The sequence below is a fragment of the Cynocephalus volans genome, chromosome 10 (genome assembly GCF_027409185.1).
Source record: "Cynocephalus volans isolate mCynVol1 chromosome 10, mCynVol1.pri, whole genome shotgun sequence".
NCBI classification, from domain to species: domain Eukaryota; kingdom Metazoa; phylum Chordata; class Mammalia; order Dermoptera; family Cynocephalidae; genus Cynocephalus; species Cynocephalus volans.
In genome coordinates, this window is record NC_084469.1 from 48,234,428 (window position 1) to 48,261,015 (window position 26,588).

The 26,588-nt window shown below is 42.0% G+C and overlaps 1 protein-coding gene and 1 pseudogene across 2 annotated transcripts in view; one reads left to right on the top strand and one right to left on the bottom strand.

The window, feature by feature from the left end:
- Window positions 1–8,263, bottom strand: part of LOC134387370 (mitochondrial fission regulator 2-like) — a 42,330-nt pseudogene extending 34,067 nt beyond the window's left edge.
- A 522-nt stretch (window positions 8,264–8,785) lies between these two features.
- Window positions 8,786–26,588, top strand: part of HABP4 (hyaluronan binding protein 4) — a 41,494-nt gene continuing 23,691 nt past the window's right edge. The window contains exons 1-5 of one of the 2 annotated variants that reach the window (XM_063112610.1): window positions 8,786–9,234; window positions 13,341–13,503; window positions 19,170–19,331; window positions 19,544–19,612; window positions 23,107–23,190. In XM_063112610.1, the coding sequence (XP_062968680.1) occupies window positions 8,880–9,234; window positions 13,341–13,503; window positions 19,170–19,331; window positions 19,544–19,612; window positions 23,107–23,190 (833 nt within the window). In that variant the 5' untranslated portion in view covers window positions 8,786–8,879. The remainder of the gene's footprint in view (window positions 9,235–13,340; window positions 13,504–19,169; window positions 19,332–19,543; window positions 19,613–23,106; window positions 23,191–26,588) is intronic. The other variant, XM_063112612.1, reaches the window with a different exon arrangement.

Below are 26,588 nucleotides of genomic sequence, written 5' to 3' on the forward strand. Positions count from 1 at the left end.
TGACAAAGGATTAATATCCAGAATATATAAGGAACTCAAACAACTTTACAAGAAGAAAACAAGCAACCCAATTAAAAAATGGGCAAAAGAGCTAAGTAGGCATTTCTCTAAGGAAGATATACAAATGGCCAACAGACATATGAAAAAATGCTCACCATCACTCAGCATCCGGGAAATGCAAATCAAAACCACATTGAGATACCATCTCACCCCAGTTAGGATGGCTAAAATCCAAAAGACTCTGAACGATAAATGCTGGCGAGGTTGCGGAGAAAAAAGGAATTCTCATACACTGTTGGTGGGACTGCAAAATGGTGCAGCCTCTATGGAAAATGGTATGGAGGTTCCTCAAACTATTGCAGATAGATCTGCCATATGACCCAGCTATCCCACTGTTGGGAATATACCCAGAGGAATGGAAATCATCAAGTCGAAGGTATACCTGTTCCCCAATGTTCATCGCAGCACTCTTTACAATAGCCAAGAGTTGGAACCAGCCCAAATGTCCATCATCAGATGAGTGGATACAGAAAATGTGGTACATCTACACAATGGAATACTACTCAGCTATAAAAACGAATGAAATACTGCCATTTGCAACAACATGGATGGACCTTGAGAGAATTATATTAAGTGAAACAAGTCAGGCACAGAAAGAGAAATACCACATGTTCTCACTTATTGGTGGGAGCTATAAATTAATATATAAATTCACACACACACACGCGCACACACACACACACACACACACACACAAAACCGGGGGGGGGGGGGGGAGAAGATATAACAACCACAATTCCTTGAAGTTGATACGACAAGGAGACAGAAAGGACAATGTTGGGGGGGAGGGGGGGAGGGAGAAGGGAGGGAGGTTTTGGTGACGGGGAGCAATAATCAGCCACTATGTATATCGACAAAATAAAATTAAAAAAACAAAAAGTGAGCACCAGTATGCTGAATGTGAGGGATTTCTAGGCAGGAACTGGGGGTGTGGGGGGCTGAGAGGTAAGACAAGCCTTCCATTCAGAAAATGGGACCTTCTAGAGCTTTTAGTTCTGTTCACAATCATCCATAAATGCTGGGTCTAATACACATTTTAAAATATCCCCAAGGGGAATAAACTAATCTCCCAAGCGGGAAGGAATAGGCTCCTCAGGTGCTAGATAAAGAAGGGGCTGAAAGAGCTGTCACAGTCCCACTGTGAGGCAGGAGAGGCCCCAATGGCCAAGAGCATGGACTTCAGTGACCATCCAGAGAAGGGATGAAGCCTTGGGCCTAAGAGATTAAACACAAGTTCTTCCTGGTAGCTACAGTGATTCCTAAGAAAGCAGCTATGGCCACGCTAGACGAAGCCCTTAGCCATTTCTAAATAATCCAGGCAGCTGCAGATTTCCACATTTTCCCCAGCCAGCCAGAGCCCAGGACTTACTTTGACTGATTAACTCAGGAATGGGATGCAAATCTCTTCCTGTCCTTCTCCTCAGTTTAAAAATCTTTCGTAATAGTCATTGTGAGAATATATACGCCTAAGGTCACTCACAGCAGCATTGTTGTGAAGGGTGGAAAATGAGAAACACCAAAATGTCCGTTAGTAGGAAACTGGCTGAGCACACTGTAGCATGCAAGTTACTCGGTACTGCCTGGCAGCTCCAGGTTCACCATCATCGCCCGCTCTGTGAAAACGGATTTCAGCCTTCTGACTAGTTTTTCCTTGCCAGCAGCAAGAGGTTAAACCCCACCAGTAGAAGGAGCTAGGGGGACCCCTGGAGGAGGAGTTGTTCTTTTCCTAGTTCTGGGGTGGCCTGCTCACCAGGCTCCTGTGGAGCACACTTTTTTCTGCACTGCCTGACCCTAAGGGACTTTTTTCTTGATTGTTTACTACGTGTATTAGCCCGTTTCTGCTGCTCATAACAAAATATACAGAACTGGGTAATCTGTAAGAAAACAAAATTTATTTCTTACAGTTTTGGAGGCTGGGAAGTCCAAAGTCCAGGGAACACATCTGGTGAGGGTATTGATGGTGGTGACAGGGACCTAGGGGTCTCACATGGCAGAAATGGCAGAGAGAGACTAACCTCTCTTGTGCTTTTCTTTTAAAGCTCTCAGAACCAAACTCCTGACCATCATTATTAATCCATTTATTACAGCATGGTCCTACAATCTAATCACCTCTTCAAGGCCCCAACTTTCGATTACCATGATAGGACTTCTCACCCTCTGAACAGTCACAGTGGGGGTCAAGTTACTAATACATAAAACTTGGGGGCTACAGTCTATATCACTAGGCTTCTGCTTTTTCCAGCTCAAAACTTGACCAGGGACAGGAGAGCCAGGAGAAGCCAAGGGATCTCTGTCCTTCTTGGTGGCGAGGCTATCTTTTTAAATTTGTGCCTAGATCCCAAGCTGAACACCTCAAACGTACCAGCTGCTAGATAAGGCTGAACTGCTGCAGCCCCAAATGACGCCTGGGCTCAAAGAGCTAACAGAGCTGTCAGGTGATACTGACTGATCCAAGTGCTGACTGCGTGTTTCTACATTAACTCGGCACTTCTCAAGTTTTACTGTCCACAAGCATCTCCTGGGGATGTTGTAAAGTGTAGATTCTGATTCAGTAGCTCTGGGGTGGGCCTGAAATTCTGCTTTTCTAACAAGCTCTCAGGTGATATGAAAGCTGCTGGTCCACAGACCATCCTTAGAAAAGCGAAGTGCTAGCATATTTTTTAACACATTTCTGAAATATAATCCAAGCCAAACTGCAGTACTATTTCAACATTTTAGTCAGTCCAACCTTAGCATGGACACAGCATAGCTTTCACCCTGAAAAACAACATTTTTGTGGGGGAGCATCCACATATGCCACTCGCCCCCACTAGAGCCTCAGTAAGCCCTCCCTCCCATAATTTCTATCAGTGATATAATTATGGATCCACACACAGCTCCCCTTTAGGGCTGTTCTGAAAAATAGTGCTTATATGCACAATAATTTCTGCCTCCTGCTTGCATAGGTCTGTAAGGAGAGGGACCACGTCCTGCTCACACCCCGGGTGTTAGCTCAGTGCTCAGCAGTAAAGCACAGTGGTTAGAGGTGCAGACTCAAGCCAGACCGCCTGCATCCCTGAGCCCAGCTCTTCCACCTACTGAGTCATCTCACTGTAACGTGGGGACAGTAAAAGTATTTGCCTCATCGGGTTGTTGTAAGGATGAAATGAACAGATAGAAAATGTTTAGAATGATGGCCGGAGCCTAGCAAGCACTATTTAAGATTCAGCTATTATTAGGGAATGTGCAAAATCATGAATCTTTCAGAAAAAAGAAAAAATATTACATCCATTTGATCATGTATCTACCTTCTCATATATTAATTAATTTGTTGCATTTTTACTTTCTTTTTAACACATGCAAAATTATTTGTCATGAGCACATGTATACAAACAAAAAATTCACTCATCCAAACAACAAATATTTCCTGAATCAAATTGCCTTTCAGGCACTGAAGATGAGGCCAGAAAGAAGGAAAGGAAAGGATTCAGAAATGAGTTAGATACAATTTCTGGCCTTAGGGAGGAGAAATAAGGAGAAAGAATTATAATGCACGGTAAAGCCGTCCAATGCTGTAAGAGGCACACCAATAACATGCCCATGCTAATCATCTACTGTGGGGAATTCTGTTTGTTACCTACCCAGTATCTATTCCTATTTGCTGGTATGAAAAACCTTATTTTTCTCAGGGAAACACCCACATAAATGCTCAGTCTCAGTGGTTCGGGTGGACTTATTCCAATCAGACTACAGATCGGGCTGGTGACCTGAGCCTGGCTGGTCAGAGAATTAAACGCCTTGCACTTCAGCAACTGTTTAGTGGTGTGCATGTGACCCCAACACAGGCCTACGATTCGATTCTAGGACTCCTGCACCAGTGTTGAGAGTAAAGTCCTCTTTAATTTTCTCCTGGGTTTGGAACTGTAAGGCTTTAAATAAACATGGCACTACTGGGCCCATCTGTGGAGAGGAACTGGTAAAAGTGAAGCCAGTACAGAAGAAAATGAAGCAAAGAGAAGCGGGGCAAAGAGAGAGAGAGAGAGGGAGAGGAAGGGGGCGGAGAGAGAAGGAGAGAGAGAGAGAGAACAAATGAAGGTCTTGATATGATTCATCCCTGATCCAGCTATGCTTGATTCACTCTTGGGCTTTTTTCTTGAGCCAACAAAGTTCTTTGTTTTATTTACTCCAGATAGGCTTTCTGTTGCTCACAACTTGACAAATCCAGAACAAACAAGGAAATAAAAAGTTCTAAATCTCAAATTATTCTTTTCAGCCTTGATTAAAATTACAACTGAAGGTCAAACTTTTAATAGTAGGGGGCCGAGCCCGTGGCGCACTTGGTAGAGTGCTGCGCTGGGAGCGCGGCGACTCTCCCGCCGCGGGTTCGGATCCCATATAGGAATGACCAGTGCGCTCACTGGCTGAGTGCTGGTCATGAAAAAGACAAAAAAAAAAAAAAAAAAAAGATCCCCTTACTGGTCATCTTTAAAAAAAAAAAAAGAAAAAAAAAAAAAAAAACTTTTAATAGTAGGAACTAGAGAGAATTTAAAAGTTTTATTGGCACAATTACTCTGAGGGCACAAAAGCACTAAGCTGGTCAATAACATCTCGTCACAAGAAAGGAAGCTGGAGGGAGCCTCGACAGCAGCAAGAACACCAGTATTGGCAGGTTGGATGCAGGCCTCTTCCTGATTTAGACATTCTGTATCTGATCATCATGAATGAATTTTGGCTTGCTAGAAGTTCTCCTGTGGCATCCTGATTGTCGCCTACAACTCTTAATTTTGAAACTATGTACTTTATTCCTTTACTTTATTCATTTGTTATGGGAAACTGAGTTTGAATTAATTTACTAATCAACCTGAATCAGGAACTAAACTTCATTGATCTTGTCATAAATGACTCAACTGGCATAAAAGACAGATCCGATCCTCTTAGAATGTTTTTGTTCTTGCACATGTTATGCAAGTAGAAATGATAAAGTAATGCAATTTTGTTTTACCTTTTTCAATTTACTTTGGTTTTGTCTTCAACCATATGAGGAACACAAGGCAGGTTATAATTATCTTAATTTTATAGAGGAGGAAAGGAAAGCAAAGAGATAGCAATAACCCAGTGGCAAAGCAGAGTGGATAGAATGCGGCTCTTTGGTGACTCACAAGAACTCACATCTTTTACATTCTGACCTGGTCCTGCCTCCTCGGCCCTCACCCAGCTGCTGCTCTCTGCATGTAATTGAAAGTAATAAAGTGGCATGTTTTAAACTCTTGACTGATCTGTGAGTTTCAAGTCAATCTGGAAGATTTTACTGTGTTTTTTCTAATGGAATTCCTCTATTAAGTAACTCAAGGTAAATTACATTTTGTGTGTGGTTAAGCTTCTCTGCATTTCCATTAGTGGTAATAAATAACTATTGGAATATATACAATAATCAAGGAGGGGCTGTGGTATTATTCAGTATCCATACTTCACTGCTTTTTTGGTGTGCTTTATTTTTCTACACTATATGGATGCATGTGTGTGTATTTCTGTTTGGCATAATTACTAAAGATTGTTTGATTATTAGAAAGATCAGCCTATTAAACTGACCACATTAAACACAATGTTGCAAATAACTCATGCTTACATGGTGGAGTTGTATCTTAGGAATGCATTTAATTTAAGGACGCAATCTCCCAGTGGAAATGGTTAGTAAAAAATGTGAGGCTTATTTTCTGGAGGGTCTAGAACAAAAAAAACCATGAGGTTGCTTAATAAATTACCATCAGTTCTGTAGTAACCAATAGCCTCACAAGAGACCTATGGCCAGCTATTACCAGCTAGAGATGACTTATCTATGTTTCAGTGGTTCTAAAGGTGTTCTGAAGCAATCAGAATTTGTTCACTTACAACTGTTTTGGGCATTTGTGATTTGGAAATTAGGATGCAGTGCTCACAGGGCATGCCTTAAGAACTTGGAATGGTTGGCTATGTTGGAAAGAAAATGGGAAGCAAGTAGGGGAGTGGGCTGACAGATGTCCAGTGGGAAGACAACAAGCCCTTCTCTCTAGGGTGATAGTTTCTTGGTGCTGTGGTTTGGTGATGGGCAGCTTAAAAATGCCAGAGACAACTTTGGCTTGAAGCAGTGCTTCTCAAAGAGTGATCTCTGGTGCATGTGGTGATTGTGGTACATCAAGAATCTTTGGAAATGCCATTTACCTCCTGAAGAGGCCCCAGTATGATTCTACCTGCTCCTAAGCCTGATTCAAAATGATGATAATGATACTAATAACATTGATAACAACACTGACTTTGACTGAGGATTTATTCTGTGCCAGTCACTGTGCCAAACACTTCGTATGCAGTATCTCATCCAGTGCACACAGTAACCCTCTGAGGTAGGGACCATTAATGTTTCCATTTTACAGATACGAAAATGGAGGCACAGAAATAAAGAGCATGTCTAATGTCACAAAGTTAATGAGTGGCAGAATCAGGACTCAAAGTACATGCTTTTTGGTTTCTTTTTTAAATTGTAGTAAAATACACATAAAATTTACTTTTTTTCACAATTTTAAAGTATACAATTCATGGCATTTAGTAAATTCACAATTTTGTGCAACTATCACCACTATCTAGTTTCAAAACATTTTCATTGCCCCAAAGTGAAACCTTGTACCCATTCAGTGGATAATTTCTAACACTCGAACCTCGACCTCTGGCCACTAATCTGCTTTCTGTCTCTATGGATTTGCCTATCGTGGACATTTCATATAAATGGAATCATACGCCATGTGACTTTTAGTGTCTGGCTTCTTTCACTTTGCACAATGTTTTCAAGGTTCATCTATGTTCTAGCATTTAAGAGTACTTCATTACGTTTTATGGCCTCATAATAATCCCTTATACCACATTTTATTCATGCATTCATCCACTCCCATACATTTGAGTTGTTTTTACCTTTTGGCTATTGTGAATAGTGCTACTATGAACATTTATGTACAAGTTCTTGTTCAAACACCTGCTTTCGATTCTTTTGGGTAGAAGCTACAGGCCTTAGTCTCTGCTGACTCAAAGAAGGAGATGACCAAATTCCTTCAAATCATCAAATACCTTCAGGGAACATAAATTGCATGAATAAGACAGGCATCATCCCCGTCCTCCTTGGGAATGAGAAAATTGAATAAGTGAGTAAAATACATAACTTGCAGCATTTAGGAAAGAAAAGAAAAAGCTCGTCATGAAGCACCTGAGTAAGATGCTCTAAGATGCTTTTAGATGCAAGAAACAAACACAGCGAAGGGCAGCTCAACAATAACGGCATTTCTCATCTTACGTAACAATTGGTCTGAGTAACGGAGGTTCCCTAGTGCAGCAAGCCAGCAGCTCAAGAACATCAAGGATCTAGGTTTTCTCCTAGAAAGATCCTTCTGCTCTGCAATCTTCACATTACAGTAAGGCACAGCAACCCCAGGCATCATGTTCTGCTCACAGAACAAGGACCAAAGAACACAAGTGGAAAAGAAGTGGGGGAGATCCCTTCTCAATCCCTTTTTAGGTGCAAGAAAAACTTTCCCAAAATACTTAGCCTCAGATCTGTTCTGCCAGATTTGCACCACAGCCTATTTCTATACCCATCACTGGCAAGGAAATGGAATTATAATGAATGATTTAGGATTAACCAAGTTTGAGGCTGGAAGGGGCCCAGCTTCCTCTGGCCACCTGGCTCCTGAACAAAGTACAGGTTCTGGAAAAATGTAAGAGGGAGAGAGAATGGTTGTAGGACAGGCAGCCAAGAGTGTCTGCACCGGTGCCCAGGCAAGATTTCCTGGAAGAAGTCCAGTCGAGTGTTCTCTGAGCTCCAGGCCTCAATCAGATATCTCAAAGACAACAACACACCCCCCCACAACAAAAAACCCCAAACCTTAACATGTCGAAGACTGAGCTCATGACTCTCATCAAAGGAGTCTCTCTCAGTGCTCTATTTCTAGCCAGAAAACGAGGCGTCAACATATCCTCCCCCCAGTAGCTCCTGAACCTGTTCCTCTCTTCACCCGCCCTGCACCATCCTGGTCCCAGTCACGGTTCCCCAACTCTTCCTGGAGTTCTGCAACAACCTCCTGCTTGGTCTCCCCGAGTCCATTTTGACCTCCCTGCAAACCGTTCCTTCCCGCTGCCGCCAGAACGACGAGCTAACGGGGCCCCGCCCGGCCCGCACTCCAGCGCGGGCGTCTCTTCTCGCCATCTTCCCGCCCCTGGTCGTCCTTAGTCGCTTCCTAAGGAAAGCCTTCCCGGGCTTCCTAATTAGGTCAGGTCTCTTTGCGACGGGAGGAGGGAACGCTGTGCCCTTCCCTCAGGGCACTTTCTTCAGTCTCCAGCCTGAGGATCACGTCCTACGACGTGTGCTTGGCACATAGGAAGTGGTCGGTATATGACTGTTGAATGACTAAACGAACACGAAGGCTTCAAAGAGGCGGGGCCGATAATCAACACGGACCCGGGCCCAGAGAGAAAACGTAGCGGCTCGAGCCACTCGCACGTCCCCGCCGCCGGGACCGCACCACTGTTTCTCCGCGGGTAGCGCCGCCCCTGGGACCCGCCCCCGCTGCCGGAGGGGGAGGGGCACAGGGGGGGGTCGCGTGACGTAGCAGCGGCCGGCCGGTGATTGGGCCTGCAGGCGCGCCGGCGCGGGCAGGGGGCGTGTCCGCGAGTGCCGATTGGCTGCCGGGCGGCGCGGAGGCGGGCGCCGGGAGGGCCAGGGCCGGGTAGGGCGGCGCCGGGCGGGATGGGTTCTCGCCGCCGGCTTCTGTGAGACGCGCTCGCGTGGGCTGCCCGCGGCGGGCCGCAGTGACCACGGCGGCATGAAGGGCGCCCTGGGGAGCCCCGTGGCCGCCGCCGGCGCCGCGATGCAGGAGAGCTTCGGCTGCGTGGTGGCCAACCGCTTCCACCAGCTGCTGGACGACGAGTCGGACCCGTTCGACATCCTGCGCGAGGCCGAGCGTCGGCGCCAGCAGCAGCTGCAGCGCAAGCGGCGCGACGAGGCGGCGGTGGCGGCGGCCGGGGTGGGCGCCCGCGGCGGCAGGAGCCCTGCCGGGGCCTCGGGCCACAGAGCCGGCGCGGGCGGCGGCAGGAGGGAGTCCCAGAAGGAGCGCAAGAGCCTCCCGGCCCCCGGCGCACAGCAGCCGGACAGTCCCGGGGGCGGCCCGCAGCCACTCGGTACGCGCGTCCCGCCGCTCCCGGCGTCTGGGAGGGAGAGGAAGGAGCAGGTCACGGAGGTCGCCCTCCTCAGCCGCCCCCGACCCCCTGGAGGCGGGGCCACCGGTTCCAGAACCCGGGGGCTGTGAGAGGAGTTGGGCAGAGTCGGGGTCCTTGTGGCCCGAGAAGGTGGGAGAGGGGCAGGGGTCGCAGCCCTGCTGGAGGAGTCTCCTGCCTCTTGCGGGGCGGGCTCTGAAGACCCTGGAACTGAGTCTTAACGACAAGTTGGGCAAAGTTGGGGGACATGGCTGGGGTCGTTGTCCCGGGCTCCCACACCCAGAGCTAGCCACGTCCGGGGCGGGAGGGAGCGCCGGGGCGGCCTCTGTGACGGAGGCGCCGGGTCGGGGCCCCTGTGACGCGGCGCGGCGGGCCCGGCGCCTCTCTCGCCCCGCGCGCCCCGCAGGCAGCGGCGCTGGATGCGTAACTTGGGGACGAGCGGCGCGTTTAACCTCTGCAGCAAGCGCTGGGCAGGGAGGCGGCGCGGCTCGGTTCCACCTGAGCTGCGTCAGCCGCCAGGCAGACCCTGCACCTGTGTCCTCGGCTTTCCCCAAAGGCGGCGGGCCTAGGGCTTCAGAGAACGCTGAGGCGAAGAGCGTGTGGCTTGACCACTGCAGCCGCCGCGTGCAGCGCATTCAACTCGGCCGTAGTGGCTTTGGATCAAAACTGGGCATCCCAGCCCCGAGAGAACACCACTGGGGCTTTGGTTTGTGTACCTAGGTGATGTTTACCTGTATCTGTGAAAAGTTATGTGCAGAGATATCACTTGAGAATTAGAAAATAAAGTCACCCCAGTAAAGATGTTGAAAATGATAAGAAAATGCTGTTGGATATCTCAAGACTCCTTAGTAGGCCAGTAAGTTTATGAGCCTGTTTAAACAGCGAGTGAGACTTGAGATATAGTGTACATTTTATATTATGTTCTATGCTTTTTTCTTAAATTTATTTAGACAGATATAATGGTAATAAATAAAGGAATTGGGGAAGGCTAAGCTTTTCCTCCCCCTTTAGTTTTTAACAAATAAAAATTTGCATCCTGTCCTTTAGAAGAGTGTTAATATAGTACTGTTAATGTATTGATTTCTAGCCATTTTAAAGTTTAAAATATAATGCATTTTTGTCATAAAAATTTTAAACAGTTCCGAAATTAATGAGGTAGTGAATATCCCTGCTGTTAACACTTTGCATTTATATACATAAATGCATGGAGCTATTTCTTTTTTTCCCTAAACTTGAATGATATAAACCGGGTTTCACCTTCTTTCACTTGACATTGTAGTCTAGTATGCTTATAACTTTTTTCTGTCAGTTCATGGTCTAGGTGATCTGGCTTTTGAGATCTATATTAATTATATTTAGTTAATTTTGTAGTTAGAATGGAAATTTTGTCATACTAGTTCTTTTTCAAGTATGTGTTATTTCAGTAGCAAACATCTCGTTAATTGCCATTTATGTAGTTACTGTACTAAATTTATCTGTAATGGGTGTTAGCTATTCTCTCAAGGTTTTGTAGCCCTAATTGGTATGAAGGACTGTACTTATCTAACACTCAAATTTTTTAATGGAGTTAGAATGTTATTAGTGAATACTTAATGTAGACAAAAGTCAAACGTGTTTGACATATAATAGAAACATTTCTTAATCCCAAAAGAATGTGGAAATCATAAGATTTTCCCATGGAAACAGGTTTTTAATGTCCTGGACTATTCTACAGTGTGCTCACCCTGGATGAGCCTTGCTCAATAAATTCATTCTTGCAGTCCTCAGAGGCTGTTTTTGCTTTTTCTGGTCTTTCAGAACTATGGTCTTTGAGCCAAAGTTCAATTTTATTTTGCAGGAAATCTTACTGTAAGTTTTATTATATTCTGTGTCTTCGTATGGGCTTGGATTTAAATCAGTGATCACGCTGCATGTGCCAGCCTTTTATTGGATAGGGCTAGTGAAATGCAGCGTTTGCATTATCCACTTGGAGTTGCTGATCCAGCACAGAAAAACAAGCTAGGTTCAGCTTCAATCTTGATCTCTTAGTACGAAATTGTGGGAAAATACTGGACACTGATTATCTGGTTTTTTTGTGGGGTTTTGGATGGAGAATGAAATGTTTGCAGGGCATTGATAATACGAGCCAATGTAGTTAACAGTTTTCAATTTATACACAGAAACTTTGGAAGAGGCTCTTATGTAAAGTGCAGTAAATGTCATTTTAAGTTTTGAATGGTGAATTCGAAATTTACCTGAAACAATTAAAAAAATACCTTGGAGGAAGCAGAAAGGAGGTGGGATAAGCATCTACTTGTAATTCTGTGGTTGCTGGAGATAGCAAAAGATTTTTTAAAAACCACAGGTTGCAAATAGGAAATCTAAAGCTGTATTAAAATAGCTCTTTTTATATTGAGGGAAAAGTATTGAAAAGTATTGTTACTGTTGACAAGTTTCTTGATGACTGTTATGTTCTGGTCTGTTATAATTTTCAACTTGTTAGATAATTAACTTTTTTTTTTTTTGTAGCTGGCTGGTACAGGGATCGAACCCTGGACCTTGGTGGTGTTAGCACCACACTCTAACCAACTGAGCTAACTGGCCAGCTCAACAATTAACTTTTATAATGACATTTTCTTCTTTGTATTTTGGACACCTCTTACAATTTTGATCTATTAGTAATGTATGTGCCCAAAGAACTGACACTGCGTCCTCTCCTGGGCAACGGGGCACGAGTATCAGTCTCTGTCTTGATGTTTCTGCGATAAAAGCAAAATGCTCTATTTATGATAACATCTTTTCCATATCCTAAACATGTCATGAGCTTAAATTGTGACCTCACCACAGGGGGCAAATCGGATTTAAATATTTCTAGGTTAGGAGACATTAAAACCCTAGCAGATTGAGCTCAGATCTGTTGTGCAACTTTTTGCACTTGTAAAAAATATGTTAACAAGTAAAAAATTGCACAATTTTATGTTAGTGATGTCACTGACATGATTTTTGCTTTAAAATGAGACCAGTTAATATATATTTGTGCACAGATGATAGTTTATGTAGGAAATAGTGAGAAAATAGAAAAATACATATGCACATATATTTCTTAAGAGTCATATGTGTATCTCAGTAGGAGAGGAATCCAGCAGTTAAAAAACATACCCATTAATATGAATAAATTTAATATTTTATGGCTATATAACCAGTGTAAAGAGTAACTTTTACTGAGAAAAATCAAGTCCATTATAGTAAAAATGACACACAGAGTTTGAGAGGAGACTTTTTAAATGTATACAAAAAAAGACATTTTTAGAAGATGATTTAAGAAGTGACAAAGTTCTCCACAATATATTTACTGAGTATTAGATGGCTTCAAATGTAGACTTTGCTTAAAAATTTTAAAACATCAAAACTAGAGTGGAATAAAGTGAGGTGAGAGGTTAGAGCGGGAAAGGCTGGTGATGACAGCACCCTGTCCCTGCCCCAGCTGAGTGCTGGACTCTCACTGGACAAGAAATGCCTTCAAGTATTGACTGCTCTTGGGTGAACTGGTGAAGATCAGTTTTGGTTCCTGTTTGAGAAATATAGTCAAAAATGTATAAATCCCATCAAAGAGCAAGAAAATCTGTTTTCAAAATAAAAAGATGAATAATATAAACTTTTAAAACAGACACCTTAGTACCCAATGATAAACCATAGTTCTCCTTAGTTTATGTGCAGTTGGGATTCTAAAAGTGCAGTCTGAAATGCCGGGTATTTATCCTTTAATTTTCTAGGTGGGGTTAATATACCATGTTTTGATAAGGCTGCTTTTGTGAAAAATAGTTTATTTAGTAAAATACAGGTGTCACAGAGTTATTGCAAGATACCTGCAGTTGTAGTTTAGCCTGTATAAGCTTATCTTACAAAGTTTTATTGAAGAGTAGTGAGCTGGGTAGTAGTAGCATCAGCAATTTTTTTCCTCTCTGAAGTTTTTCCAACTTCCCTAATTTTCTTATGTCATTGATTTCTAACAAGTAAAGTTTAAAAGTATCTGGAAAGCTTAACTCTGTGCTGTTGCAGACCAGCTCTATGCTTTGATTTTCTGCTGGTAGGCCAGAAGCGAACTCCTAGAAGAGGGGAGCAGCCAGGATGGAATGACAGCCGGGGGACAGAGGGGACGCTTGACAGAGAGGAGCGGAGATTCTACAGGGAATATCGACCCTATGAGACCGAGAGGCAGGCGGACTTTACAGCTGAGAAGTTTACAGATGAAAAGTATGTACTGCAGTCCTCTGCTGGGGGAGAGGGAGAGGGAGCCAGAAGTGTTTTCAGAAAATGACTGGACTCTGTGACCTTTTGGTGGTGCCAGCCCTAGAAATATTTTGCCAATTTAAGTAGCAAATCATGTTACCTTATGTGACACATTAAGGATCTTCCATTTATCTTATAGATGACCTTACTAATTGGTTTAGAAAATGATTGTACAATTAAAAATAAATTGTTTATTGGTAATTATAAAAAGCACTCAAAAATTACACAGGAGTGTATTGAACTGGTTAAATTCTCTTTTGAAGTTTTAGACTAGGGAAATAATTTTGGGCTAGGAATATTACTATGGTTTTGATTTAGCATTACTAATTTGGACTATTAAAAGGATTTAAACAAATTCCTAGCTCCATGGTCAGGTCAATAGGCTGTCATGATGAAGTCTGAAGAAAAATCTGATATGACATGTAATACCAATTTCTGGCTCATGTACCTTCTCTAGAAAGTACTCTGCCATGGAATCTGGTCTCGCACTGTTGCAGTCTTACATCACTCCTAAGTGATGTAGCAGCACTCAGACCATCCATGCCCCACCTGTGCACGGGTAGCAGTTATTTGAGTTTTATGCTTTGCACTAGAAAGATGGGTACTTGCTGCCTAAACTTTTGTTTAACTGTTAAAACTACATAGCACAGAGTTTAGGTTAAGTAGAAACCTCTAGTGAATCACATTTAAAGGAGAATAAGGTAAAGAGGGCTAAGGAAGACTAGAATAGTGTACAGTTAAATATCAAGGGATCCATTATTCCCAGTCTTTCAGCTTCTTGACAACTAATTCTACTTCGAATCCTGGCTGCACGTTTTAACCAAAGTACAAGGCTTTGTAAAACTACACTCTAGAGTCTATTAAAAACAAACAAAAAAATCCAGCAGAGAGTAGCTAAGTCCGCGAGGGCAAAGAAAGTTACATATTCAGAACATTAAGATGGTATATCTGCCACCATGTTGGAAGGAGAGAGGTAGAGAAAGGCATAATTCTACTTTTTTTTTGGTGTTTACTTTAAATTTGCTGTACAATAGCCACACTCTACTTATGTATGAAAAGCAAATAGATCAGAGCTCCTTATTTTTGGAAACATTTAGGTATGTTTTTTCTCACTTTAGGGATTTATTCTGTGGAAATAAGGAAATTGTAGTTCAAAAGTACAAACCTGTATTGCCAATCTTTTCTTAGTAGCAAGGCTATGTACTCTAAGAAGGATAAAATAGATCTTTACATATGACATTAAAAGATGCCTATTAAATGAAATAATACACATATGCAAGAGGAGGGTTAGGATAGAATATGGAATTATGGAGGGTTTTTTCCCTTTAAAGTAATTTTAGATTTAGAGAAAAGTTGCAATAATTATACAAAGAATTACCATATGCCCTTCATCCAGATTCCCCAAATGTTAACTTTTTGTCACACTTGCTTTATCATTCTCTCTCTCTACACACACGTACACACACTTTTTTCTTTGTCACTTGAGAATAAGGTGTAGGAATGTCCCCTTATCCCTAAATACTTTAAATATATTTCTGAAACCCATGGTACAGTTATCAAACTGATTAACACTGATTGATACAATATTTTTATCTGATTCTCTAAGTTATGTATCCACAGTCTTTATTTAAATTTCACCAGTTGTCCTAATGATGTCCTTTTAGTAAAAGAGAAAAACATTTCAGGTTCAGAATTCAGTCCAGGAATGTGCACTGTATTTAGTCTCCTTTAATCTGGAACAGCTCCTTAGTCTCCCTTTATCCTTTATGAATTTGACATTTTTAAAGAGTGTGGATGTTAATTCGTGGACATCTCAGAATTTGAGTTTGTTCCGAGTTTCCTCATAGAACAGGATTACCACTTTTGGCAGGAACACCATAGAAGTAATGTTGTTTTCTTCTTAGTACATCACAGGAATATGTAGGGAATTCTAACTTTCGGGGAAATTTGAATTTTTTAATAGGCCATGTGATGTCAGAAAAGATATTTTCCATAGTTTCTCCAAAAATACCCTTTTGATAATAAAGACTCATAAGATGGTTAATAAAAATAATTTATAGTCACTTTAGACAATTTCAAAAGAGCATAAAATTACAAAGAAAATTAAAATCACCTACTTACCATCTGAGATGATTACTCTTACAACACCTTGCCCTGTTTTCTTCCTCATGTACTGGCACACTTAGATGTTAAGGTGATAGTGCACGTCCACTGAGTGCTATACACGCCTCCTCTTCCACTTGCTGTGGCATAAGCCTTTTCCATATTTGGTAAGCATTTTTAATGGCTCTATTATGATTTTTTGTTTGGATGTATCGTAATGTAATCATCCCCTTAGTGTTGAGCCTTTGCTCAGCTTCTAGTTTTTTGCTTTATAAGCAATACACAGTGAGCAGCTTTTTATATCTGTAAGGAGTTTCGTAGATGGAAATGGAATCCCAGTTACAGTCATAGAGCAGTGGTTCTCAGGTGGGGGTAGCATATTACATTTGGGACCCATCTTGTACTTCAGGGTTGGGTGGGTACACGTAGAGTGAAAACACAAAAATTGGGGGACAGGGGAGGTGTTGATACATAGGCACAAATCACTGTTCTAGTAACCTATCAATTTGTTTTATCACTAATAACCCATGAGAGCATTACTCAGCATTTTCTCCAAACATAAACATAAGTTAAAACTTGATCTTTACTTATGTGATACTGAAAAATGGCATCACCTTGAATTTCTTTGATACCTATACACATTTTTTGGGACAGAATTATAAAGTCTTAATAATCTTGAAAGGTTATCTAAATTCAACACCCTCAATTTATAGATGAGGAAATAGAGACCCAGAAATTTCAAAGACATGTACTTTGGTCACAGCCAGTTGACATGGATTTTTATTCTGCTTAGGCAGAACGTATGTTTTCTTATAGAAGCAATGTTAAAAATAGTGCTAAGATTGACTCTCAGCATGTCTGAGCTCCGGAGATCAGCTATATCATGTGCTGCACATATTACAGAAGTTCAACTACTGTTTTCAGTGCAGTAGGAATTTTTCCTTAGACTCCAGATGAACTTAACTGAACTCTTAGAACATAGACTATTAGGAAATTAGTCTGCCTCTGTCTGGGTACATTTTGACTTCCTTTCTGTAGCTCACTGCTGGTCATTTAAAGTCAATTCCAATTCTGAAAGATTCTCTTAAATGCTTATTCCCCTCCCTTCCCATAAAGAAGCTGTTTAAAAAAATTGTGATAAGATATACATACCATAAAATTTACCATTATAATCATTTTAAGTGTGAATGGCATTACATACATTCTCGTTATCGTGCAACCATCACCACATCCATCTCCAGAACTTTTCATCTTCCCCAACTGAAATTCTGTCCCTGTTAAACACTAACTCCTCATTCATACCTCCATGAGCTTCAGTCTCTTTACATGTAAAATAGGTTCTCATGTCTGCTTTTTAGGATTGCTGTGAGAGCGTGAATTACAGGTATGTAAAGCAGGGTTCATGGCTCAAGCGTTATTTTTCTTTTAGCTTGTGAGTTCATCACAAGTAAAACTTCCTAAGTGGAGTACAGGATTCCTCAGTCCTTACCAACCTTTAAAAAAAAGAAGATATGTTTTATAGTAAAGGGATTATAAAGCAGTTGGGAATGTATTTAATTGGGGGGGAGGGGACCTGTGGAGCAAAGGGAAAATGGTTTAAGGGATTAAAATGTATCCGAACAGGAGTATTTAGGTCTGGTTTCAATCACTGTTTTATTTTAAAAGAATTTGTTATGTTGTTGGTGTCTGATCCAGATTTTTGTACATGTAGACCTTGCTTTGACCGTGATGTTGTTTTCCATGTGTGTTTTTGCTCTTCATCTCCTCTCAACTTTTAGGTAGACTTTTTTCTTTTATTGCTCTGTTCACCTTCCTGATTAAGAGTTTACTGTTACTTTTATTCTTGTCAAGAACTCTGCTTTAGATGTTTACTGTAGCATAGAATTAGGTTTTATAAAGATTTCTATTTAAAAATTTGGTGTGGGTCAGGGGAAGTGGGAGACAGAAAAGACAACTTGGAGAGTTTACTCAGGATGGTGTTTCTTATAAGAGACTGGCTTGAAGTTAGTGATTGGCACTTCTGTATTTCTTCATCTTTTCAAGTAAGGAAAATTGTGAGTTTTGTATCTTTTTACCCACTGTTGTGTAGTAGCTTTTTACTGTAACATTTTTAGCCATAAAGTAGACTGAAACATACCTCTGATTCTAGTGTTTGAGCCACTAAGGCCATTAGCTTTCTTGATGTCCGCAATATTTTGCTGCCTTAAGTGTTTGTAAAAGCCTTGACAGATTAAAAATGTTTATCTTATTAGACTAGGGTTATAATGATGAAAAAAACATGATGCTTTCCTGCAGAAGGCTGGAGTCTAGTGGAGGAGAGACAAGTCTTCAGGAGGAGAGATGGTGACTAGAGACACAGCAGGAGGACAGTGTTAGAAGTGGGTGGGTGGTTGTGCCCTTGACCCTGGCCTGGGTGGGCAGGGGAAGAAGGGAGAGGAGAGGCTTGAGTTCTCTCTGGTGTCGTGAATTAGGGGCCATAGGAGGAACCAAGGGGTCAGTGCGGGTTGTGTGTCTGCTGGGCCCAGACATGTATAGGTGGAGATGTCCAGGAAGTCACTGGCTTTGTGGCCTGGAATCAGAGAAAGACCCAAATGAGAGACACAGGGTCAAGAAGCATCAGCATAGAGATGAGGAGGATGTGTGAAGGACAGACAGGTATCCAGAAGAAGGATGGAGGCAGCTCGGGCGGAGCACCCAGACAGACGGCCGTGTGCGAAAAGTGAAGTGCACGGCTTTCCGGGACATGATTTGAGTGGCTGCCTCCCAGAGCGGAATCAGGTGGCTGAGGAATGGTGTGCCCTTTGTACCGAGTTTAGGTATTCCCTGTTCCAAAAATAATTTTTTTAACAACAGACAGAAAGAGAAGCCAGAAAGGTCAAAGGAGAGTGAGTGGTGGGCAGTGTCAGGCGATGCATAGAGATCAGGTGGCATAGGGACAAAAGTCACTGTTAGGGTTAACAAGGAGGTCTCACGCTGTCTTGGAAGTTCATGTGGAGTAATGGGGTAGAAGTCAGGTTGTCGCACATTAATGTTTTCAGTCCCCTGTGTCACCAACTGGTTATGTGTTTAGGAGAGAAAAATTTGGGAGGGGGCATAATTTGAAGTTTAACCATTTTTCTTATTGCTCAAAACATTCCAAATTTAACTTAAAGATTTAATGAAAAGGGATGCCCCATACAGATTAGTACGAGGGCTGTCAAAGACCTGCTTCTTTTGCACTGTCTCTGCCACTCAGCAGCTGTGTGACTTTGGGCAAGTTACCCACCTACTCTGTGCTTCTGTTTCCTCATCTATGGGCAGTAGTATATTACAGATTTGTTTGTGATAATTAAATTGCTATATGATAAAGTGCTCAGAACAATGCCAGGTATAGTGTATGCTCAGTAAAGGTTAACTCTTAATTTATTCTTCAAGCCACCATTCTTTCTAATATACTGGAGCCATAATCGCTTTCTAGAAATTTCTCTCAGAAAGGCCTTAGACCTTTAATTCGTTCACCACTTTTTATTATACCTGTCTCTTCCTAGACCAGTTGACAGGTTTGATCGAGACAGACCGCTGAGAGGACGTGGAGGCGCAAGAGGGGGGATGCGAAGCAGAGGCAGAGGTGGTCTCGGGAACAGAGCTTTTGACGCTTTTGACCAGAGAGGGAAACGAGAGTTTGAGAGATATGGTGGGAATGATAAAATGTGAGTTTCCTTGTAAACGCTGTTTTCACTTTAAGACTTTGGTAGTGCATGGTATAAACCTGTTTGTTTTGTGTTAATGTTAACTTTATGTTAGCATACTGTTACTCTTGTGGGATGCTGATCCTGGGACAATTTTTATGATCAACTTTTTCTGTTTTGGAGATGGACTGAAGAGCAGCTTCCAGTTTAAGGAATGTTTTTTCTTTCCCTAGAGCAAGCAGAACTGAAGACAGCATGGGTGGGTATGGACCTCACACCTGGGGATCAGGTAAAGACAACAGGTACGGTGCACACTTGTGTCCTCTGGGAACTTGCAGTTAGGTGGGAACTCTGGGTCTTAACTCGCTTTTCTTGAAAATGATGTCCTCTGTGTCGTGCTTCACACTCTTGTGCCCCGTGTAGAGATTGCTTTTAGGCTCTTGTTTAGTGAAATAACTTTTTAAAATAGTTTTGCTATGTTGCAGTCAGATTTGAAACTGATTTTAAAATCTGACTTTTAAAATCTGACTTTAGCCAGAAAATTTGTGACACATGACCATATGTTTGCTGATGCCCCAAGAACAAGGAATTCTGCATTTGCATGTGCCTTGGAGTGCTTTTTAATTTCTGGATATTCCATACTTTATTTTTCTGTGGCATTCCAAAGTTCTCGTAGGTCCTTGACATTGCAGCTTGATTTTATAAAATCGTTAGCAGATCGAAGCTCAATGACAGGTTTCTCCAGAGGCTCAAATTGGACATTTCTCTGAGGCTTCATGGTGCTTCAGATCTGTGCCAGTTTTAAAATAGGCCTTGGTCCCTGGTTCTCTGTTTTTGTCACTTCTCAGCTGCAGGGATGATGCTTTCTGGTATCTGCAGAGGAAGGGTGGGACGTAGGCAGGGCAAGGAGCGTTGCAGGGTGGGCTTGCCACACGTCTGAAGGCTCGAGGGGATCCAGACTTCCACTTTTTTTCTTTTGAAGAATATCAGCTTTTTACATGAACTTATTTATGCTAAATTGTTGTCCTTAAAGACAAATGTACAAGTATACAAAGAAAAATGTACAAATAATTCAAATGTAACATTATATTTGCTACTGTTGCTCATCTGTGTTGTCCTTGAAAGGAAGAGAATTTTTTGGGCGGCTGGCCAGTACAGGGATCTGGACCCTTGACCATGGTATTATAGCACCAAAGGAGAAATTTATTGAGTGTTTCTCAGCCTGGAGTTCCATAAAATCTCGATGACAGATCTTTTAATTTTGTTTTATTTTACTTTGATAATGTAATTTAAAAAGTAATACAGGTACCTAAATCATCTGATTTACCATCTTACCTAATGCTACCACTCTGTTTCATTGCATTTGAACCTAAAATCATTTTGACTCCCAGCAGTTTCTTACCATAAGAGGGGCTAGCACTGGCCTTGTAAAGTGAAGAGATGACCACATGTGCTCCTGGTGGGCTGGCATGTCCTGAAGTTAAAATGCCACATGCCACATGATACTCATTTTGGATTGGTTTGTGAGTTATAAAGTCAAAGCTCTTAGGAGGTAATAATTTGTAACTGAAAGATATTCTCAGAATAAGACTAATCTTTTACTTAATAAGTTGAGATTTCGACTTGACCTCATGAAAGCAACGTAGTGCAGTGGAGTTAGGTGCTACTTTTGATCAGTGCGAAGAAAGCTGAGGTGAGCCCCACATGGTACATGATGTCTTCATGGCTGGCGGAGGCCAAGTGCTTCTTGATGCCTTGTAGATGTGAGGGTTTCGCTGTAATTCAGGATTCCTGTTTGAAGACATCAGCAGCAGTAACTGGAATTAAGGACAAGATGCTTTCCAACCGGGGTGACTAAGCCATCTCCAATATTATTGGCTTTCTTCAACAGTTTGACAGTGAGTGTCTGGGCTGAAAATAGAATTTTTTCCATCTGCAGTAATTAAGAAGTATAACATCAGATATTATTTTGTTGAAAATTGGAGTAGACACCCATGAATGCAGTTTTCAATAATGCTGCCTTCCAACTTTTATTGTGAAGAGCAAGATAGTTTTATGTCATTATCAAGCAACAGTTTATGAAAATCTGTTCACTGTCAGAGATTTGGTTAAGTGGGAAGTCTGATTAAATTTGAACTAGATAACAAAGCCTTAAAGTGTTTAATGTCATTTTGTGGAACATACTTGCACAGACAGGCGTTTTCTGCACTAGTATAACTAAAGTCAAAATGAGGACATGGGCCCTGGGGCTGTAACTTTCTTCTAATAAATCCAACATTGGCAATTTACTTTCAACAAAATAACATAATGTGCCAAAATAAATTGTTGCTAATTTTGAAACTTGTTTTGCAGTTTTGGTCCTGCGGCTCTATAAGAGCTGTACGTATAGCATTAGTTTTATGTTTAGTTATAAAATAATTTAGGTCGACCCAGGGGGAAGATCTGTGATTTTTCTTTCTGTAAAATCAGTTAATTGCTCACGTTTAAGAAAATAGATTTTAGTGTCTTTGATTTTTGAGTTCTGCTCTTGTTTTTCTTCCCCGTATTGTTTATAATCCTGTTATGATTTTTAATAGTCAAACAGTATAAAATGTCAGTAAACCGATATTTTTTATCCCCTTTGTTTATTCCATGGCAAAGGGAATAAAGAGAAAGTTGTAGTAATTCAGCACTGCTGCTGCTGCTAGACCTCAGCGTTATTGGATTCGTCAAAACCAGGTGACCCTGTTGTGGTCAGATGTGCAGATGTGGCCATTTGTGAAGGGGCCTCACTGGGCAGAGCAGCAGCCGTGCTCCTCCCAAGCACAGAGTGCCTTTGATTTAGGACCTGTTTTTTTAAAAAGTGAAAGTTAATCAAATACTGTGTGCAGAAACAGTGATTTTTTTTTAATTGATTAGTTTTTTTTAATAGCTTGGAGTTGAGAATAAAAAAAGTATTTAAATTGGAAAAATCTATTCTGTTACAGCAGTCCAATTTATGTTTTCTTTTTAAAAAATAACTTATTTTTAAAGCCCTCACTGATGCATTTTCCTAAACAGGGATGAAAAAGTGCTGTGTTCTGTACGTAGCCTGTAAAATATTTCTGATGGATGTATTTATATTGACTAATTTTAGCAGTTTCCTGACATTTCTTTTGCTGAGACTTTTATTTTTAATAACATTCAGATACGATTAATGTTAACATAAAAATGAAAAATTAAGATCATGTGAATTTTAATTCAGTTTATTTTTTATTGTGCTATCATTTCTAATCTGTAGGTTGTATATTTAGATGTGATGGTATATAAATCAGTGTTTCAATGCCTTGTTTTTTTAGAATAGTTATCACCAGCTTGTTTGCCATCATACTCATTTTTGTGGGATCTGTTTCTACTTTCTTACTTTTTTTTAGGGATTTGATATGGTGTATTCTTATTTTTAATAAATCATTTAACATTTGTAGTTTGAGAATTTTTATGGTTCCTTTTAATACTTGGGATTCCCTGGTTTCTGTTTAATAAGAGTTTTGAGTAATTTTTCTGATCACTTACAATCTGTTCTTGATTTTAGATCATTCATGGAAACTTTTGTTTCTCAAAAACCTTTTCACATTTTTATAAATAATTTATATGGATAAGCATTTGAGAAAGTGTTCTCATTTTCATTTTGATGTGGGTACCTGTGTGTGTACTTAATTCCTTGAAGAACATGTCCTCAAGATAAAGGACATTAAAATGTGTTTTCTTTATCTTAAATATATAAGGGCCTTGATGTGAACATGTTTGCATGACTAGAGAGGTCCCTGCTGTTTTTCAGCGACGTGGAGCAGACTGTACCGGTACAAGAGCCCGCGGCGATGGAGGCGGCCCAGGGTGCCCTGGAAGAGGACTCCCCAGCCAAGTAGGGCGTTTCATTCATTTCCCCGTTGGGTTGTTGGTCTTTTTCTAAACAATTTCTGAGAGATCTTCACAGAGTAGAAAGTTCAGCCCTCTGTCATGTCACAGAAGGTTGATCTTCTTAATGTATTAATGACTAATAATCAAATGGATTAATAATTAGTTCCAGTTGTCCAATGAATGATAATTAATGGGTTAGATTCCAGTATTCCATCCTCTGCCGACACCTCTTTTCTGTCATCAGCTTATTAAACTCCTTTATCGTGACTAGTCTCCCTCTGGTCAGGACTCCTGTCTCTTGTCCTCTTCATTCTCACCCAGTCCACCCCCCTCTTTTCTTCATGTAGCTTACATCCCTGGCCCCTCTCTAGCTCTCTTGCTGAGTTGCTAAATATGCTTGCCCCTCGTGCTCCCTTGGCCTTTGGACTCTGTGCTGTGCCATGCTAGCAACCCCCTCCTGGGTGAGCCTGACCATTGGCCTTCTCCCTGCTGTGCCCACAGCTGAACCCTGCAAGCCACACGGCAGGGCCCCTGGAACCCCTGTGACTTCTTGACCACCAGCATTCTGAAACAAACCCTCGGCACTGCCCAGCAACCCCCATTTCTTGGATTCACTTTCTCTCACCTTCCACAATGACTGCTTTGATTCCTCCTGTCTCCTCAAAGCCCTGGCACTGCCCTGCACTTTACCCTTCTCCCATCATCCCCACACCCACACCTTTTCTTTCATTTTTTGGATAAAACTTTGCCTCCTATGCCACAGGGAAATCAGGGGCCACTAATGGGAACTTCATCATTTTTCCACTCCTAAAGGTACACACCTGCCTGCACCTGCATGCCTCCTGCTGTCCTCCCCTCGTGATGAAATAGAAGTGCCATCTCTCCTCCACCTTCTCAGGCTTGGATCCTCTTTCCTCCTGACTGCACAGAAGCCTCACACAGTCAGTTAGCTCCTCCCAGCTCTGGTCTTCCAGTCAACATTTTAACCGTGCCCACTCTCTCCTGTTTTGTCTTCTCATCTTGCTTTCAGAGTTGTGTGTGCTCTTTGTTTCCTCCTCTCTTGCCTATTCCTCACTCCACACCAGGTCTGGCCTCTGTCCTTGTGCCCTTCTGAACAGACCTAGTGGGTGTTCCATCTGCATCTTTCTGGACCTCTCAGAAGCATCTGACTTTATTGATTTCTCTTGAATACACTCTCCCATTTGTTTCTGTGATAACTGCCTTCTTGTGGCTTTCCTTCTGCCTCTCAGCGTTGTCTTTGCAGGTTCACCCTTGTCTTCCTGGTCTTTTACAATGTCAGCCTTCAGGGCTGTGCCTTAGCTGCTCTTCTTTCTCTAGAGTCCCTTTATGGGATCTTATGCACCCCATGGCATAAATTGCCATTTACACACTGACTGCAGAGTACACATCTCTGGCTCCAGGCCTGTGTATCCACCTGCCTGCTGGACACCCACCCTTGGACATCCCAGATGCTCCTCACACTCAGCATGGTGAGGACTGAGTTGACTCCTCCCCAGTAGGCCTCCGGTGTTCCCATCTTGTGGGGCAGCATCACCATCCATCCAGCTGCACAAACCAGAAACCTCGGAGTTGTCCTTGGAACTTGTCCCCCTTATCCCTCTTCTTGTCCCCCTCCCTCCCTGAAATCCAGTCCTTCAACCTTCCCTGATGATGTGTACCCCTAAGTGTCCACCTCTCCACTCACCAGTGGTCTAGACTGTTGTCATCTGGACCGTCGCTCTAGCTCCTGACAGGGCTCCTGCAATCTCACCTTGTACACAAAAGTGGCCTTCACACTGGCATTCTGATTGTTGGGCCCCCACCCCTCGCTGAAGACCCCCAGGGGCCTCTGGTCCTTTTTCTGTCCTCCATTCTGACCTGCAGTCCTACATGGCCTGGCCTCTGCAGAACCCTCCAGTTTGGCCACTCAGTGCCTTCTTAGGGTTCACCACATGGCCCTTGCTTCATGTTCTCAAACATACCTGTCTCCTCCCCCTACCCTCACATCTGCCAGACGAATTTCACAAGTGTTATTTCCCTGTTTTCCTCTACTTCTCCCCCAAACTCCCTTCACCCCTCACCTATCTCACTCTTACTCATCCTCAGCTGCCAGAAGGCAGGGTGTCTGGTGGGTGAGAGCATAGACTTCGACCCAATATGCTGAGTTCAAATCCCAGCTCTGCCACTTAATAGTTTGGGCAAGTTATTTAATCTGCCTTCTTTAGTGGCTCAGTTTTCTTCATCTGTAAAACGGGAATAATAAGGTACTTGTATCATAGGGTCCTTATAAGAAGCGGATGTGGTGTGTGGTCTAGAGTGGTGCCTGGCTCTATAAATATCTGCTAGTGTTATTGTTACTTATTGCAAGAGTAATCAGTGCCACAATGACTGATGATTGTGAAAAAAGTTCATTTACTATTCAAAACAACTAAGAAACATTTAATTAAAGAAATAGGATTAACAGTTAACATGAATATTTAGACAGTGAGTTAAACAAAGAAATAGATTATATGAATTTTGAGAAAATGAGTTAGCTAAATACGTTCATTATACCCTTTTGAGCCAATAAACATTTGTACAAATTCAGGTAATATAAGGAAGAATAATAGGGAGTGAATTATAGCATCATTCTAATCTGTAGAATTGATTGAGATACCCTAGCATTCATATTGACAAAATAATTCTTTAAATTAGTCACCCTGAAAGACAAAATAATGCTTGTTGAGTTGTTGGCAATCTCACTGTCCGCAGTGTCCTAGCAGAGTTAGCCAGGAAATCTCTCTCTTCTCTAGTGATCATGTTGAAAGAGAGCATCTGTTAGCGCTGCAGGTGCTGCACAGTAGAGCGGCCCCATTGTCCAGCCATGCTGAGAAATTCTTGTCTCTGCACTGCCTTCTCAAACTTTAAAAGTATTACTAAAATTTCTACTAATACAGTTATAATTTTCTGTTAATTTTTAAATTAGGCTTGGATCCAAGGAATACATTCAGTGATAATGATGCTCTCTGGTCTCGGCTTTGTCTGAATATTGATTTAATACTCACGCTTTCGGCATTTAGCCAAAATGTTCAGCGCACCTCTCAGTTTCAGGACTTCTTGATAGATGAATTGTGTGCCTTCATTTATGTTCAAGCGCACCACCCAAAGAACATACATTTTCTCAGATTTGACACACTTTGCTGATAGTTATATGTGCTACGTCCTTCCTTCCTTCTTTCTTTAATTACAGAAGTATATTAAATGTTCCTTGTCACATGGTGTTCTGAGGTCCAAGGACACCTGTGACAACTTCTTCTGAGTACTTTAAGAATAAGTCTAAGATTTATAGAGCATTTACTGTGTGCCAAGAACTGTTCTGAATGCACCTGTGTCTTAGCTCATCTCACTCTGCAGCCCCATGGG